Here is a 15,643-nt window from a genome sequence, read left to right as displayed (position 1 = left end):
GTATTTTCATTCTTGTTGCATTCTATGAATTTCCTTATTCGTTCCTTAATGTCTTCTATAACCCAGTCTTTTTTCAGGAGGGTATTGTTCAGTTTCCAAGTATTTGATTTCTTTTCCCTAATTTTTCTGTTATTGAGTTCCACTTTTATGGCCTTGTGGTCTGAGAAGATGCTTTGTAATATTTCGATGTTTTGGATTCTGCAAAGGTTTGTTTTATGACCTAATATGTGGTCTATTCTAGAGAATGTTCCATGTGCGCTAGAAAAAAAAAGTATACTTTGCAGCAGTTGGGTGGAGAGTTCTGTATAAGTCAATGAGGTCAAGTTGGCTGATTGTAGTAATTAGGTCTTCCGTGTCTCTATTGAGCTGCTTCCTGGATGTCCTGTCCTTCTCCGAAAGTGGTGTGTTGAAGTCCCCCACTATAACTGTGGAGGTGTCTATCTCACTTTTCAGTTCTGTTAAAATTTGATTTATGTATCTTGCAGCCCTGTCATTGGGTGCATAAATATTTAATACGGTTACATCTTCCTGGTCAATTGTCCCTTTTATCATTATGTAGTGTCCTTCTTTATCCTTTGTGGTGGATTTAAGTTTAAAGTCTATTTTGTCAGAAATTAATATTGCTGCTCCTGCTCTTTTTTGCTTACTGTTTGCTTGTTTTTTTCCATCCTTTGAGTTTTAGTTTCTTTGTGTCTCTAAGTCTAAGGTGTGTCTCCTGTAGGCAGCATATAAACGGATCGTGAGTCTGAGAGTCTCTGTCTCTTTATTGGTGCATTTAGTCCATTTACATTCATCGTAATTATAGATAAGTATGTGTTTAGTGTTGTGATTTTGATGCCTTTTTATGTGTGTTGTTGACAATTTCAATTTTCCACTTACTTTTTTGTGCTGAGACATTTTTCTTTGTAAATTGTGTGTTCTTGACTGTATTTTTTAATATTTGATCTAGCAATCCTTTTGTTAGGCATTTATTCTCCAGATATACCAAGCCAAGTCACCAAGAAATATACCTAAAAAGCCATTTATTTTAAAAACATTTGTTTTAGCAAAATATTAAAATTAACCTAATAGCCCATAGAGAAATGTGGCAGATTGTAATGGTCCAAAGAAGGGTATAACAATATCCTCCATCCCATATGCTCTCATTCAAGGTGACCTTTTTAGGAAGTACACAGGCATCTGAATTCCAGAATTATACCTGTGTGTGCCCTCAGCACATACACGCACACACATACACAACTCTGTGTGTTCAACTGAATTGTGTATTATACTTTATAACTAGTAGAACTGGGATTTGAACATGGGTCTGTGTAACTCTTTAACCATTATGCTATACTATCACCCAAAATTCTTACAAATTCTCCATTCTTTTATACCATAGAAGTTATAATTATAGTTATTTTGTTTTGAAATTAAATTTTGCTTGTATATATATAAATCCAAAGTTTGAGTTTATTAAAACAGATGAGAGAAAAGTATAATAACCTTTACTAGCAAAAGCCCTGAAGAAAAAAAAAATGTTATATTTCCTACTCTAGCAACTAATGGAATGAGATCTCCTAACAAAGTGAGATACCTACCCAGTATTTTTGACATATCTCTTAGAGAATAAAACACACCAAACTGAAAACTAAGCCAGCCACCCACATTGTAAAAAACAAAACAAAACACAAAAGAGAAAACTACGGTTTCTATAAGAAAATTATTTAAAATCAAACAAACAAAAAATTCAGAAGACAGTACCTCCAACAGTAGGCTGTATTTCCTTCGTTTTTGGAACAAAAATTCTGATTACACTTGTGTTGATATAAATCAAAGGTAAATTACGCGAAGTCAGTGTATGAGTCCTCATGGGTTGACCAGGAGACTTTCTTTTCTCTTTTTGGGTCCTTGGTAGTTTTGCTTGAAATATACTTGCAATGGCCTTAAGTAAAGGAAAACAAAGGACAATATCGAAGGCTTGCGCTGAAAGAAGAATCTCATGAAGAAAATGAGGAGAACCATCAGTTAAACCTTCTGATAACTTATGAAAACTTCTTCGTTCGTTTCTTGATGTTAACTTGTGGCGGACATTTTTGGTTACAGCTTTTGTATATGTCAGAGAGAGAAATCCATGCTGCTGATGAGAGCCATCTAAAAGTTTTGCAGTAGTCTGTTCCAGAAAAAAGAAAGCACAATACACACTTAATTTAAAAAAGATACCTATTTCAAAGCAGAAAATTAATTCAATTAGTATTTTGACATTTTATTGTGTCTTACTAACTCTATTCTTCTTAATGGCCACATTACTGATCAATTCTGTATATGGGGAAAAAGTCTTTAAGCATAAGAGACTGACTAAACTTAAAGTTAGGAATCCTGAGTTCTAGTTGTAGAACTTGAAAGAATTTAACTTTTCGTGGTTTTTCCTATTGTTTCTTTATTTTCCGTATTGTTAAGAACTTGGTACAGAACACTTCGAGATTTTACCTTTTCATTCTTGGTAATATTACACTAAGAGTATCAACATACTGTAGTAATATGATTATTCAGGTGAAGCTGCAATGAACCATCTTATGTTATTTCTATTTGTGCTCAACAACTCCAATAGCCAAGATGATTGCCTCAGGTAGAAGGGACTTAACAGTTTTAGGAACAGAGCTTTCCTTTGCTGGAAATGGTAATGTGATACAAAAACAAAATATCTGTCTTTTAGAACTTGCTTCTTTTCAAGTGATTATCACATTGTTTACAAACCTTTCAACTCTTACAATTCATATTTCTCACGTATAAAACTGTAAATTAATACACACGTAACATTTGATTGAGAATAAAAACTGCATCACTGTAACACCAACACCTTTGACAAAACTAGTTCAATTAACTTTCCTATAAAGAAATTATAGTAAAACAGCGTATTTTTAAAAAAGTAAAGTTTATACTTGTGTATTCCTCAACGTATAAGACAGTTCTTGAAACCAATTAATGCACATAAAATTCTTTTTTACTAATTACTCAACATAAAATTAGAGTTGAGTTGTAATATTCCAGCTTGTCAATCCCTCTCCCCAGGTCTAATTATTGTTATTACTTAGTTTTTAGGGTTTCAAGATTGATGTTAAGAGAGGAATTAAACTGGGAAAGAAGAAAAAGAAGGGAACATTTTGACATAAACACCAAAAGAAAAGTGTGAAGCAGCAAAGCAGCAATATGTCTGAGTTCATGTTATCTTACTACTAGTACATTTCTTTTTGGTTCCATTTTCTGCTTTTTGTATTTTTGTCTGTCATCCAAGAATATAATGAGAGGAAAAAGTATGCAATTCAGTCATCACTGCTAATTTTGTTTTTAATCAGGAATTTACAATGAAGGAAGGTGAGATAAAATTTCTTTGCTGCAATTTTTTAAAAAAGTTAATTGACCATTAAAATAATGAACTTGGAATGGTATGTACTAAATGAAATGCGCAATATACTCATTTTTCCTGTAAGAGTCTGCTCTGAGAGTGTTTTTTACTGTTGCGAATCTTCTCGTGCTTCTCCTCTTTGATTTCTCTTTCTTTTTTGCTTTCTACCCTCAAAACAAAAGAAAAAAGGTAAAGCAAGAACAAGTACTCCCTGGGCTGTGGGGACCATGGTCTCGGGGAACATGTAGCTCAACTGGCATAACATAGTTTATAAAGAATATGTTCTACATTCTACTTTGATGAGTGAAGTCTGGGATCTTAAAAGCCTGTGAGCGGCCATCTAGAATATTCCACCGGTCTCACCCCTTCGGCAGCAAGGAAGAATGAAGAAAACGAAAGATACAAGGGAAAGATTAGTACAAAGGACTAAATGGACCACATCTACCATGGCCTCCACCAGACTGAATCCAGTACAACTAGATGGTGCCCGGCTACCACCACTGACTGCTGTGACAGGGATCACAATAGAGGGTCCTGGACAGAGCTCGAGAAAAATGTAGAATAAAATTCTAACTCAAAAAGAAAAGTCCAGACTTCCTGGCCTGACAGAGACTGGAGAAACCCTGAGAATATGGCCTCTGGACACCCTTTTAGCTCAGTAATGAGGAGAATCCTGAGGTTCATCCTTCAGCCAAAGATCGATCAGGCTCATGGGAAAAAAACAAGACTAAAGGGGCACATCCGCCCTGGGGCAGGGACTGGAAGGCAGGAGGGAACAGGAAAGCTTCTAATAGGGAATCCAGGGTTGAAAAGGGAGAGTGTTGACATGTCGTGGGGTTGTTAACCAATATCATAGAACACTATGTGTACTAACTGTTTGATGAGAAACTAGTTTGTTCTATAAACCTTCATCTAAAGTACCATAAAAAAAAGAACAAGTGCTCCCAGTCTTGTCACCATGTTGCTAGAGAGCAGGGTGGAGAAGGGTGGCTGTGCTGTGGTACCAGTTGGCAGGGCACAGAAACACTGTCTCTGAATGTCTACACTGGACTTTGGGGAGGGGTTAGAATCTACTTCTAAATAATCCAGCTCATAATATATGTTAACTAATGGCATCATTTGAATCCTGGGAATACCATGAAAGCTGTTTCTACATGTGAATACTATGATACAGAAAATATTTTTAAACATATTGAATGCTCGTACTCTTAAAATGTAAACTCTGGAAATACTGGTTTTTTTTTTTTTTTAATCTTATGTCCCTAATTCCCTCAATATAAGAAATGAAATAAGGAATGAATACTAGCTGGAGTTCGGATAATATAAATATTCCTTTTCATACAGTAATATCACTTTATACTATTTAAGATAAAAAGTTATAAAATAAAGAAATTTTAATAAGACATTTAATGATCTAAAAATTTACAGAAAAATTAATAATTAAGGAAAAATTCTAAAAGGTGTTAATAAAAAATTGGGTTTTCTGATGAATACAAGTTAAAATTACATAAGAATGCCTCTTATGAACACTGATGAACACTCAGAGAGGAAAATAAATCTAAATAGAACTCTTACTGACATGAAAACCACACGTTACAGATATTTTTTTCCAGCACTGAAGAAGGACTATACTTGAAAAAGTTCAAAACCAAATCACATTTAAAATACTTTGGTAGATTTTTATAACGCTAAAGATATGTCTTAAACACCCTCTGATCTACAAAACAAGGAAAAGAAAAAAACAGTTCACACCTGCTGGGAGAATATGCAGCAATGTTTGCAATGATTTAATAATAAATTCATAAGAGTTTACTAATGTGATAATCTGTTCCTATTATAAAACAATTAACCTTGGTTTTAAGAACATCAGTTAAAATATTAGCTTGGAAATACATTCAGATATGTTGTACCATTAGAAAAATCAGAATAAGCAAGATTCTAAGCTTTTGTAAGTCACTGGTTTACACGGTCTAGCGTTCACCTAACGTGCAGTCAATGACAGAAGTACAGACTTGTCCAGATCCAAGAGGGCACCAAATAAGGTACTTTTAATTAGCTGAGAGTAGATAATGGCATAATAATAGAAGAAAATTTAAAAAAGAAATCTCAATAAGAATCATAAAAAAATACTAAAAGCAATAATGTCAACTCTTGATCATTCAGTAAATGCACAATAAAAAAAAAAAAAGACACTATATTTAATGTCCTCATTTGATTGTTATGCTGCTGGTTAAACTAGTTCATATATAGAAAAACAGAGTGAAAAAGAGCATGCATAAGTGACCCACAAACAAATTATATTATAGTGAAAAGCATGTCTATGATTTAAAAATACATTATATTTAATTTACAAAGTGGATGATATGTAAGACAAGAAAATCAAGAGTTGACTCTATGGATAGTTCAAATTCCTTCTCTGGGTTCTTGTTAATGGAAGTTTGGTAGCATAATTTAAAAATGATTTCTTACAGAAGGAAAGAAGCCAGAACAATTACTGAAAGGGTCCTGCTTGTTGATGGGTCGAACCAACAAGGTGCATCTGTTCAGCTTGTCAGTACAGGAAAGGAAGACACCTCCACATTGCCCCAAAGACCAACACTCTTCCCCAAGGCTTGAGGTGATGGACAGGAGCAAGGAAGGTGAAAAGACAAAAGCAATAAAAGCCATAAGCAAAAAAAATCTGGATAGGTTTTAATTCTGCTTAATTTTGCATAGGTTTAGGTTGGAGCCACTGGTAGGGTATGGCCTCTGTCTGGTCCATCTTCTGCAAAAGCATTGTTAATGGAAGTAAACAAAAAAGAATTGTTCTTAGTGTTAAATCACCACTTTTAGCTATGGTAAAGAAAACTCCAGCATGAACTCAGTTATGTAGTGGGAACAACTTCCCAGACTTCAACAAAATAGTACATTAATGATACTGTGTATTAATAAAAGCAATCCTACCCTTTTTTTTTGATAAGTTTGCTTAATTGCTGTAACAGGAAGATGGTTACAAAACAAGAGCAACTTAAAGAAACAGTTATAAAACATAATGAAGTTTTGGAGGAATAGGTCCAAAAGAATTTACTCTGAGCTCTAATTCTTGTAACCATTAGACCTATTACATGAAAGAACAAAGAGAAACAGTTTTATATTTTAAAAAATCATAATTACTAAATGAGTCTCACCACAGGTTTTTCTTTGCACTGTAGAAATAGTCCTTCAAAATGTCCTGACTGCCAACCTTCCCCTGGCCTGGAAAACATAAATTCACCTTATCTGTTCTCATCAATTTTTCTGAGATATAAAAAATTAAGCATATATAACTATTTCAAATAGTTATGATGTAAACAGTGCTATGCTGAACTAAAAGGTAGATTTGACAACACAAGCAATAGAACAATATACATTAGCACCACACCTCGGCAGTTCTGCATAGAAGCATTTGTCCCAACGGTAAAGTGTACACTTACTTAGTTGGTCATTTACTTCCATCTTTTCCACTAAGCAATAAGGTCCATGATAGCAGGATCTAAGTCTATTTTTGTTAAACGCTGTCTCCCAGTGCTTAGCAGAGGGCTTGGCACATAACAGACATTCAATAAACATTTTGATTAAACGAATGAATAAATAAACTTATCTAAATACTTAAAATTTATATAAACTTCACCATAAAATCAACAGTGAACTAGAATATAGATTATAATATTCACGTCATCAAGAAATGACCGCAACTACAATATTATACTGATAAATCACTTGCAATGATTATTTTGATATAGCTATATACCATTTTTTTTTATATACCATTAGAAGACAACTAAAGAGCTACATAATGCGTTATTAAAAGCCAATTAATCATTTGCTGTTACTATAACAAAAATAATTCTGATTTGTTTGGTAAGATAATACTATTATAAAACTAAAACAAAAAAAAATTTTTTTTTTGGACTATTATAGCAGGTCTTAATATGTATTCAGAAAAATATTTTGTATTTTACAACTATGAAATAATTTTTCAGCTATGACAGATTTGGTAGTTATTAACATAAGCAATATGATGTATGTGATAAAGGATAAAAACTGAAATGTCTTTATGTAGAATTACAATCTTGTTAAATAAAAATGACTTTTAGCACTTGTAATATACGTATATACGTACAGCAAAATACGTGTGTGTTTGCAAACACTCACTAAATAACTGTTGCATGGATAAATATTATGAATCAAGAAAGAAATGGATTTTAAGCTAATTTCTAAGCGAAAACAATGTGAAATTAAAAATATTGTATTTTTTAAAAAACAATTTTTAAAAAAGCATTTGTGGATTTTATGGTATGCAAATTATATTTAAATAAAACACCAGATACTAGTATACAGCAAAATTTTTTTTTAATTTTTATTTGGGAAAATTATAATGAAACTGTTAAAAAGATTTGTGAAAATATCTAAAACTTCACATTTTTGCTACCATTATTGTTATTATGAACAAATCATACTTGTATATAATCATACTTTTGATAGAAATTTATTAAGGAAGGGATAATATGGCTCTACGAACACCTACCACATGTATATCAATCACTTGTGAGATAAGAAGAGTCTCTGAAGTGCTAAGGGACATGCAGATCTGCAGATCCATTTTCAGTGTGTACTAGTACTAATACAGGGAGCGAATGGGCAGTATACAGGTAAAACTGTGTTCCTGGCATCTTAACAAAAATACAACACACATAATATACTGTGTGAGGTGATTAGAAAGAGCTGCTTTTTTCGTTTAATATGGCAATGCAGATATTTATAAACACATTTACTACCTTAGAGAACAAAACTTTCTTATATTCCATATATAAATGAAAACTAAGTAAAACTAACCAATTTATCTTTGTAAAAACCCTCTTTGGGAAAAAGTATATATACACACACACACACACACACACACACACATATATATATATAAAATAACGAGCCAAATTAAAAAAAAAATTCTTACACTGACTTTGTTAAAAAAAATATAGATTTTACCATATTCATGATTTATTATTTACCTGCTTCTGTAGTGATCAATATTGAAACTCTCTATTTTACATTTCACCTTGGTATATACATCCTGGACATCTACGGAAGCACTGAGATCTTCTAGTTCACTAACCATACAAACCTCTGCAATAAGAAGTAAACATTAATGTCCATATAGGCCTCACTATCAATGTTAACATTTTCTCTTTTACATTTCACATGTATATCCTAGACATCTATGGAGGCACTGAGATCCGTTCACTAACTACAGAAGCTTCTGCAATAATAAGCAAACATTAATAATCAATACAGCTCTCACAATAAAGTTAGGACATCTCTTTCACGATAGGAGAAATTCTAGTTACTGTCTGAAGTGCTATACTCTGGTATCAGTGGTGGATCTTTGCAACACATGTAGTGACAATGACATAATACATCAATATGATAATCTGTGAAAACTTCATGATTCTTAGAGTGAATTTTAATGAAAACAAGACAAAATTTAGATATCATGAAGTCAAAGAGAAAATGTGCATGAAAGACTTAAGCCTAAATATTGGCAAGATTCAACATAGTAGTCTAATAGACATCACTTGAATTAAAACGAATGATGTCTATTTAATTATAAATGATAATAACAAGTAAAGCCAAATCTAATATTTCCTCTAGAAACAGTGCTTAACATTGGATCTTCTCAGTTGAGGAGAAAAGTAGTCGTATACCTGTGCCTGTATTTTCAGGATCAGAAGCAAAGAGCTTTACAGTAATTTTGGGGAGCACCCACTGCATCCATAGACTAACACGGCCACTGGTTCCACCAATGTTACTTGTGGTTTGTTCCAAGGTGACAGAGTCTGAGAATGGTGAGTCATCACCTGCTTGTACAGAATCTCCCTGGGGTAAGGAAAAAAAAAAAAAAAAAAGCACTTTGTAACTTAAGTAAAAATAATTTAGGAAAAAAATTATAATTTAAAATCTGCAATTATTTCTTTTAACTCTCCCACAGCATAAGTTAATCAATATAAACTAATCAAACAGATTTTATACCTACAATGTGCATGCATGTCATTCCAATTTTCCCTGAAACTATGTAAGGATCCAGAACAAGCTGGAATCGTAACAATGAGTATTTCCCTATGGAGCAGGGCCTGTAAGCTACAGGCAGCAGACAAATCCAGCTGTTTTTGTAAATAAAGCTTTACTAGCTCATGGCCACACCTGTTCATTTATATATTGTTTATGGCTGCTTTTCAGCAGAGTTGAGCAGTTGCCACAGAGACTCTATTACCCCACAAAGCCTAAAATATTTACTATCTAGACCTTTAGAGAAAAAGTTGTTTTACCCCTGCTATAGAGTTTTTTTTTTTTTTTATAGAGTATTTGGAAATAGTGGTTAAGAGCCTGGTGGAATAGTGGTTAAGAGCCTACGGCTGCTAACCAAAATGTCGGCAGTTCAAATTCACCAGGCGCTCCTTGGAAACTTTGGGAAGCAGTTCTACAGGGTCGCTGTGAGTTGGAACTAACTTGATGGTAACGGGTTTGGTTTTACATTTACGCATGAATCTATGGTAACCATACCAAAGTTGTTAGCTTAGTTTTAAAATCAGCAAAACGCTCATCATGCCTCGCATATTTAAATATAAGATGTTACAAAAATTACTAGATTTAACGATAGATTTTTAAATGTTTCATATGGTTAAATGCCTCTTAACTGGAGGTATGTTGTGGGGGTAAGGTTATTCAATTCAACAGTACCTACTGAATTCTGGATATGTACAAGATTCTAAATTTGGAGCTAACATATTTGCTGTCAAAGTTTGTTTGGTTTTGGTCTTTTCAGGAACTTAGTGGCCCTGAAAAAAAACAAACCCTAGTTTGGAGTTGTGTAGCTCCACTCTCAAAAGCAGAAGGAAATGGTGCCAGAGACAGTGATCACTCACTGATGTACCCTGTTTTTCTGTTTGTTTTTAGGATTAGCTACCAAGTATTTGGGTTTTAAAAACCCCAAATTTTTCCATCCATTTAACACCTACAAACAAAACTTGGGAACCTAAATCCATATGCTGGGAACTAAATCAAACACACTATAAAATGCTTATTTGTTTAAAAGATGTGTGTATATACATTTAAAAAGTAGTTAGTTAAACATACACTTAATTGGGCAGGCTGTATGATAAAAGGTTAAGGACAACAGACATTAGAGAAGTGATTTTAGGCAAGTAATTTTTCCCTCCTCTGCAAAATGGTTACTATAATGCTATTTATCTCTTAGAGTTATTAAGACTAAAACAGAACGTGTATTAACAGAATGTGATTAACAGAATGTAAGTTTCCAATGCTAAGAAGTCATGAACAGTAGTCAACAGCCAGAACGAAACATCTCTAAAAATTCAACAGAAGACAATATAACAAGGTCGTTATGTTTTCCTTTACTAATAAATTCTCAGAACAGAACAAAGCCATTAGCTTGACAACTAACAACAGGGAAGGTAAGTAAAAACCCCCATACAAAACCAAAGCACATACCCTATTCTCACTATCACAAAAACCAAACCCAGCGCCGTTGAGTAGATTCCGACTCACAGCGACCCTACAGGACAGAGTAGAACTGCCCCACAGAGCTTCCAAGGAGCGCCTGGCAGATTCAAACTGCCAACCCTTCGGTTAGCAGCCGTAGCACTTAACCACTACGCCACCAGGGTTTCCTCACTACCACAGGCAAGGGTATATACAGTCCTTTATGAAGCTACCTTGACCTCAGTGTTTCAAGCCATCTTTCAATCAGAAGAAAATTCAGTTTTGCAGAATCTCCAGAAGAGACCAAATGAGAAAGATTTCCACAGAACAACAAGCAAGCGTTTATTGTTAAAACACTTGGGCACCAAATACAGCAACGGAATAGTGTCTTGTGATTTACTGTGATAAAAAATTATAGATTTAAACCTGAAGACAATACGGTTTATATGCATTAATATCTGCTCTGTTTCCAAATCTATAGCAGAAATAGGGGCAGAAGCAGAGATGCTGAACTATTTTCCCATACCTCCTCACGCCAAGTCCTAAAATACACAGTTTAATTCTTTCACCATTTTGTTGCAAATTGACCAAAATACTGAGTTTATTTTTCTAGCTGAATTTATCTTTGTTCATCAGGAAGAGCAAACTCTTGAGCCCCTCATCCTTGGCCTGCTTCAGAGCTCAGGGATGATCATAGTTTTGGCCACATTACTATTCTCCCTTATCAAAATAACTCCAGCATTCTTGTTCAATCACAAAACTTCCCTAAGGGCTAAACACTCACCACTGCTCGCACTTAAGTCAACAGTAACAAGTGGCCTGCTGTGGTCTCCACTACCTTTACTCTATTTCATTCCAAGGGTGTGAAAAATGATTAACTATTTTTAAACTCAGTACTTAAGCCTCTCACTCATATTTCCCCCTCTACCATCACCCAAATTGAAATTCAGGAAGCTAGAGCTATATTCGCCCACAAGGACGGTGCTCACTATCAACATGTCAGCATGAAAAGAATTACTCATAAAGTATAAATCAACCAAGGATCACATAAACCAATACTTCTTTTTTCTATTTAATACAAACAATTGTTGGAGTGTGTTTTTATAAAACTAGATTCACTTATAGTAAGATCTCTATATTTGGAAGAATTTAAAAATAACAAATTTGACCCAATTAAGCAAGGAAAACAATACTCTAAATAGTAAAAGATTTAAAGAATTGTATTGAACTGTTTTATATGAAAAATTTTGGTTAGAAACAAAATCAAAATTGAGATTTCAAAGTGATCCCCTGATACATAGTTCACATAAATATTAAATGAAATAAGTCTATTTTCAGGAAGAGATTTAGGATAATCATGAAATATTCTTAAAATACCATTTGAGGAATAAGTTCAAATTAAATATACTATCTAAAGGGTTGTTCTTAATAATAACTTGAGATAGGTTACTGTTTAGAAGAGTAGGTTAACTGCATTTGAATATGATGGAAAAATTGGAAATAATTTTGCTTTATAACTGTTTGTGCTAAGTAACTTTTCAGTCCAACACTAACTTTTTATTCAACTGAAAATCAAAGTATTTTAAACAATTATTAGAATTAAGAAGTGAGCCAGGATTTTTTTTTTTTAAAAGAACTCTGCTGTTTATAAAGCTGAATTCTTGGATAAATAAACAATGCAAGTCAAATTTTGTTGTAAACTAAGCTTTTAAATATTGGGAGATTAAAATAATCAATTTTACCTTAGGGACAGCTATAAATCAGTATTCTACAATTCACTCAGCATTTTAGATTTTTTCTAAAGCTTTATAATTATTCCTTAATCACTGCTGTGAGGATAGCATTAAAAACATCACACATACTTAACTAGAAGGGTTAAAAAAAAAAACAAAACACTAAATGGCCTGCATAAAATCACAACTGAGTTGGACATATTTCATTTCATCAACATAATACAACCATTTCATAATAACTGTTCTTTCTATATCACTTTTCCTGAAATTACTAAGAATCCAGAGGTCCAAAATATCATTTTATATAAGTGTAGTATCTTCTGAGAAACCTGTAGATTATTAATTTATCCTGTAAGAAAAGTATATGGAAATGCATGTATTTGTGTGTGTGTGTGTGTGTGTGTGTGTGTGTTTGGTTTACTTGTCATGAATCGTAACCATCAAAATGTTAGTGTTTTTTAAGGTAGCTTTTACCAGTGGGCTGTCCTATAAGCAAAATAGCATGAAAAAAAAAAATTAATGAACATTAATTATATAATGCCTGTGTTTACCTTTAATATAATTAAATTAATATCCTTTGCTGATTTATTCTTTATGATTTCATTCTCCCTCTCTTGTAAACCAACTAAAACCTTATGTAGCCACATAATTCCTCAAGTAAGACTCTCACCCCAATTTCTCTGAGGTGCATGTTATAGTGAAGTGCTCTTTCAAATAGGATTATCCTAATTTCCTAACAATTAGGATTGTTATGGCACCTATCAAACAATTAGGACCGATTATCATGGGAATATATAGTGATTGTGAAGATTTATACATGAAAAGCAGAGTTTAGAGTCTTGGCTAAAAAGAGAATAATAATAATATAGCATAGAAATATAAGGAGAAGGGGGAACTTAAAGCAACTGCTCTTGTTTCTAAACCAATTTCAACCCAATTCCAGTGACAACTAGCATATTTCTACATGAGTAATATGTGTTATATGTTTTTTGGCCAACTGCTCAACCCTCTCGTGCATTATCTTCATAGGTGCACTATGTGCATTTTATGTGTGGGCACTTTATTTACGTCGGCACGTCATTTGTGAAAAAATACAGTAATAGTAAAAAAAAAAAAAAGGATGGTGCTCGAAAGGAGCAAACCAGAAAACATCTTCAATTTTTCCAAATATTTAAGGAAAAAAATATAATACCAATCTTACATATATTCTTTCAGAGAATACAACAAAAGGACACACTTCCCACCTCATTTTATATATAACCTTGACAACAAATTATGACAGGAATATTATGAGAAAGAAAAATTAAGGCCAGTAAAAAGGCCTTCATGAATATAGACATGAAAACGCTAAACAAAATATTAGTAATCACAATCTCAGTTGAAAAAAAAATCAAGGACTAAATCTAATAAAAACTGGGCAAGACCTCTACAAAGAAAAGTTGTAACTTTACTGAAATTAAAAGTGATTTAAATAAACAGAGAAATATACCATGTTCATAGACTAAAAGATTCAGTATTACAAAGAGGTAAATTCACCCAAAATTTATCTACGGATTCAAGGTAATGTCAATAAAAACTCTAGCATTTTATGGAAATTAGCATGATTTATAAATTTAGATAAAAAAGGAAAAGCACCAAGAATACCCAAGTTACTCTTAAAGAAAAAGAACAAGATGGACAGACTTAGTTGATCAAATACCAAGAACAATGATACAGTTACAGCAGTTAGGAGCTAATTAAGTGCTATTGGTGCAAAAATATAAATAGACCTTGTCACGGATTGAATTGTGTCCCCCCAAAAATATGTGTCAACTTGGTTAGGCCATGATTCCCAGTATCCTGTGGTTGTCCTCCATTTTGTGATTATAATTTTATGCTAAGAGGATGAGAGTGGGATTGTAACACCACCCTCACTCAGGTCACCTCCCTGGGGTCTGGCCTGTACCACCTTTCATCTCTCAAGAGATAAAAGGAAAATGAAGCAGAGAGTTGGGGGACCTCATACCACCAAGAATGCAGCACCAGGAGCAGAGCGTGTCCTTAGGACCCAGGGTCCCTGTGTCTGAGAAGCTCCTCGACCAGGGAGGATTGAGGACAAGGATCTTCTTCCAGAGCAGACAGAGAAAGCCTTCTCCTGGAGCTGACGCTCTGAATTCAGACTTGTAATCTACTAGACTGTGAGAGAATAAATTTCTCTTTGTTAAAGCTATCCACTTGTGGTATTTCTGTTATGGCAGCACTAGATGACTAAGATAGACCTATACAGGTTCTCACATTATGACGAAAGTAGCACTTCAGAGCTGTGCCATATAAAGTAGGCATCATTAAATTTTTTTCCCTGAAGATGGCCAGTTGGCCCAGTATTATTATTGAAAAAGAGTTTCCCTGCTGCTCTGAAGCGCTACCTGTGTCATAATTTAAGAGTCTACATAGGTCTTGCAATGGTTAAATGCTTAAACAGCTAGCTGAATGGCAAGCAGTTCAAACCCACACAATGGCTCTGCAGAAGAAGAGATCTGGCAATATACTCCCATAAAGGTTACAGTCTATGAAATTCTATGAGGCAGTTCTACTTTGCCATGTGGGTTTGCTATGAGTTAAAATTAACTCGATGGCACCTAATAACAATTTTACACCATACTCGAAAATCAATTCTAGATGGATTATAGATCTAAATGGAAAGAATAATACTGTAATTTTCTCGAAAATAACATAAAAGAATATTTTATGACCTTAATAGAGGGAAAAATTCTTAAATAGAATATAAAGCCTCAAAACAACAAAATATTAACTATAAAGGAAAAACTAACTCTGATGAAAATAAAATTAAGACTTCTACTTATCAAAAGTCACCGTTAAGCAAATAACAAGCAAACCACCGATTAGAAGAAGGTATCTTTAACACGCAAGTGAGTCAAAGGGCTTTTCTCTGAAATAAATAAAAAATTCTTCCAAATCAATAATAAAAAGGCAATCAAACTTTTAAAAAAGGGCTAGAGATATAAACACT

General features: G+C 33.6%; 1 protein-coding gene across 23 annotated transcripts in view; it reads right to left on the bottom strand.

Moving 5' to 3' along the window:
• The window catches only part of VPS13B (vacuolar protein sorting 13 homolog B), a 916,907-nt gene that overhangs the window by 369,374 nt on the left and 531,890 nt on the right, over positions 1–15,643 (bottom strand). For 18 of the 23 annotated variants that reach the window (XR_010317809.1, XR_010317810.1, XM_064267934.1 and 15 more), the window contains 4 exons: positions 9,106–9,277; positions 8,413–8,527; positions 5,855–5,996; positions 1,744–2,152 (listed from right to left, as the gene is read on the bottom strand). Coding sequence is in view for 19 of the 23 variants with exons in the window: in XM_064267934.1 (XP_064124004.1) it covers positions 1,744–2,152; positions 5,855–5,996; positions 8,413–8,527; positions 9,106–9,277 (838 nt within the window). In the remaining 4 variants the exon portion in view is untranslated. Of the gene's footprint in view, positions 1–1,743; positions 2,153–5,854; positions 5,997–6,552; positions 6,620–6,665; positions 6,944–8,412; positions 8,528–9,105; positions 9,278–15,643 lie in introns of those variants that run through there. The other 5 variants (XM_064267936.1, XM_064267938.1, XM_064267952.1 and 2 more) reach the window with 4 other exon arrangements.

The sequence above is a fragment of the Loxodonta africana genome, chromosome 14 (genome assembly GCF_030014295.1).
Source record: "Loxodonta africana isolate mLoxAfr1 chromosome 14, mLoxAfr1.hap2, whole genome shotgun sequence".
Classification (NCBI taxonomy): Eukaryota; Metazoa; Chordata; class Mammalia; order Proboscidea; family Elephantidae; genus Loxodonta; species Loxodonta africana.
The sequence above is the reverse complement of the archived record's forward strand: the minus strand, read 5'-3'. Positions and strand labels throughout refer to the sequence as shown.